This window comes from Raphanus sativus, unplaced genomic scaffold (genome assembly GCF_000801105.2).
Source record: "Raphanus sativus cultivar WK10039 unplaced genomic scaffold, ASM80110v3 Scaffold3167, whole genome shotgun sequence".
In the NCBI taxonomy this organism is placed as follows: Eukaryota; Viridiplantae; Streptophyta; class Magnoliopsida; order Brassicales; family Brassicaceae; genus Raphanus; species Raphanus sativus.
In genome coordinates, this window is record NW_026618474.1 from 1 (window position 1) to 2,282 (window position 2,282).

The window sequence follows — 2,282 nt, forward strand, 5'->3', positions numbered from 1 at the left end:
TCGACTTAAGTATTTGCCTTTTCCCGCTGCCACGTCACCAAAAATGTGGAGGGATTTCTTGACACGTGTCGACTTATCAGAGTACTTCTGATTTTTTTTGCTTCCTGCTGGATCAATTATTCTTTTTTATTTTATCGGGCTTTTATTTTATTTGCAGATTAGGTCCAAACCTCAAGCCCAAGCTTCAGCACACAAGTCACGAACCCACATGGGATAGGTCATCCTCTTCATCTTCCTCTTGCATGGCGACCATGACGATGAAATCCCACGAAAGCTTAGATTGACGTTCCGATCTACATAACGTCTTCACCAGCCATAACTCAGATATTTTCTCCGCGTTACACGTAGTTAATCTCTCCTCCCACTTGAAGCATTCAATCGATCTCTTCGTATCCTACCGTAATCAACTGAACCTACGTCTATAAATATCGCATCGGACCTACCTTTGTGTATGAGAAATTTTAGGGTTAGTTTCTCATATTCTGTCAAGTAAGTTAAGGATTTCACCTTCGATGAAAATCATCGATCATCCCTTTGATGAGAAAGTGTTGGGTTTCATCAAGAGATATAAATGTGTCTTTTGTCTTGGTACGTCATTGTTCCTTTTGATGTTTTTTTTTTAATTTATGCTTCCCAACTATGATTGTTTGATTCTTTGTGTTCGATGTGACTCGGTTGCTTGCATTGATCACAGAGATACACCAGAACAACCTGCAAGGATTTGCAAACTCGAGAAAAATGAAGAAGCCATATGGGTAAGTAGAAATTCTGGAGTGTCTATATGATTCAAGGATCTTAGAGTCTCTTCATAAGGCCTGCTTAGTTTACTCAAAGATTCATCTATTCATACTAACTGTCTAATACTTCTTCACAGTGGAGTGCTGCATTCTGCCTTCGGAGAGGTCCAGAAAAAGAATGTTTGGAGGTATGTCTCTGCATCTAAAAACTAAAGGATCTATAGTTGATGGCTCTCTCTATCCGTAAGTGTCAATTAATCTTTCTTTCTCTCTCTGATGCTAATAAGACCCTTTTAGGTTTATCATCTTATTAAGATTCTCGATTTCTGTTTCAAGTCTATGTCTTCTTCTTTTCAAGGTTTTGTTTTGTCTCAAGGTGTTAATGGTGTAATTGAATTTGCTTAGTCTTCTGTTTTCATTTTGTTTCTAGAATCATTGTCTCTTTAAATAGTATGACCACACTGTTTTTAGCTCTTCATTGCTAGATTCTTTAATTGTGATGTTAGTTTGTGTTTTCATATTCTGCAGTTTTGATATGTTGTCTCTGATCTTACACGGTTTCTTTAAGCTTCATGCTTCTTATCCCTTTTGGTATGTATTAGGGTTCTAGTCGGAAAACAATGAGAGACCTAGAAAGAGGAACCAATGGTTCTAAACCACCATGTATTGACACGAAAAAGAGCTTTCAAGATCAAGACACGGCTATTATGTCTTCATCAATCGCAATCTCCAAGCAGGATATTTAGTATAGCGGCTGCTGACTTGACAGCAACTGAGCAGAGACGGATTAAGTTTGAAGAGGGACGAAAGAGCTGTCAACAAAGTAATCTTAAACCACAAGGAACCGGTGGTTCCAATATTTCAAGAAATCGGCAATCCTTTATTTGATTTGGATAGCTTCATCTTTCTGGAAGGATTAAGTATTTTTTTTGCTTATGTTTTGTGTACACATTGGTTTTCTATTTGTTTGAGACAGTGGTCTTTTTTCCTTCAAGATTTGTGATGATGATCAACATTGACATACTTTTGAGTAAAGTATGTATTTGGGTGGAATGTATTTCAACATCAACATTGACATACTTTTGAGTAAATATATTTTATATAGTTGTTTCTGAAATAGTTTGGGTGGAATGTAGCTAATTAAATGAACTTATTACTGTCATATCTTTTAATCATACTCACGTGAAGAACAAAAACTGCAATTGAAAAAGTTCCTTCTTATATGTATTAGGGGCGAGTTAAATTTTACTAATCACCACTTCAATCCTATAACAAATATTAAACATTATAACTTACACGATTCCTTTTTTCCATCCAGAGCTTCGATCAAATCGTTCAAAGATGCATCAAGGCCTTTTTATGATTTCTGGCTATCAAGTTATATGCAACATCAGCTAGAGAAATATATGTCCTGTTCAACAAAGACTAGATTTTCCTGAACAAAGGCTCATCATCATGATCACCAAGATCCAAGTAAATGCAGTGCATATCTATTCTTCCTCCTAATAAAAGACATTGATTTTATAAGGGGATCTTATGTTCCAA

At 36.1% G+C, this 2,282-nt stretch overlaps 1 protein-coding gene across 3 annotated transcripts; it reads left to right on the plus strand.

Moving 5' to 3' along the window:
* Window positions 1–242: 242 nt before the first annotated feature.
* On the plus strand, window positions 243–1,711 carry LOC130506379 (gamma-glutamylcyclotransferase 2-2-like). Of its 3 annotated transcripts, none has more exons than XR_008942002.1 (4): window positions 243–588; window positions 695–755; window positions 875–980; window positions 1,340–1,711. XR_008942002.1 is itself a non-coding variant. In XM_057001020.1 (3 exons), exons 1-3 carry the CDS (start codon window positions 627–629, stop codon window positions 1,481–1,483), a joined length of 324 nt encoding a protein of 107 aa, XP_056857000.1. In that variant the 5' UTR covers window positions 606–626; the 3' UTR covers window positions 1,484–1,711. The 3 variants fall into 3 exon arrangements, 1 of the variants encoding a protein (XP_056857000.1); XR_008942001.1 differs by having other exon boundaries at window positions 875–925; XM_057001020.1 differs by lacking the exon at window positions 243–588 and having other exon boundaries at window positions 606–755; window positions 875–925.
* The last annotated feature ends 571 nt before the right edge of the window (window positions 1,712–2,282 follow it).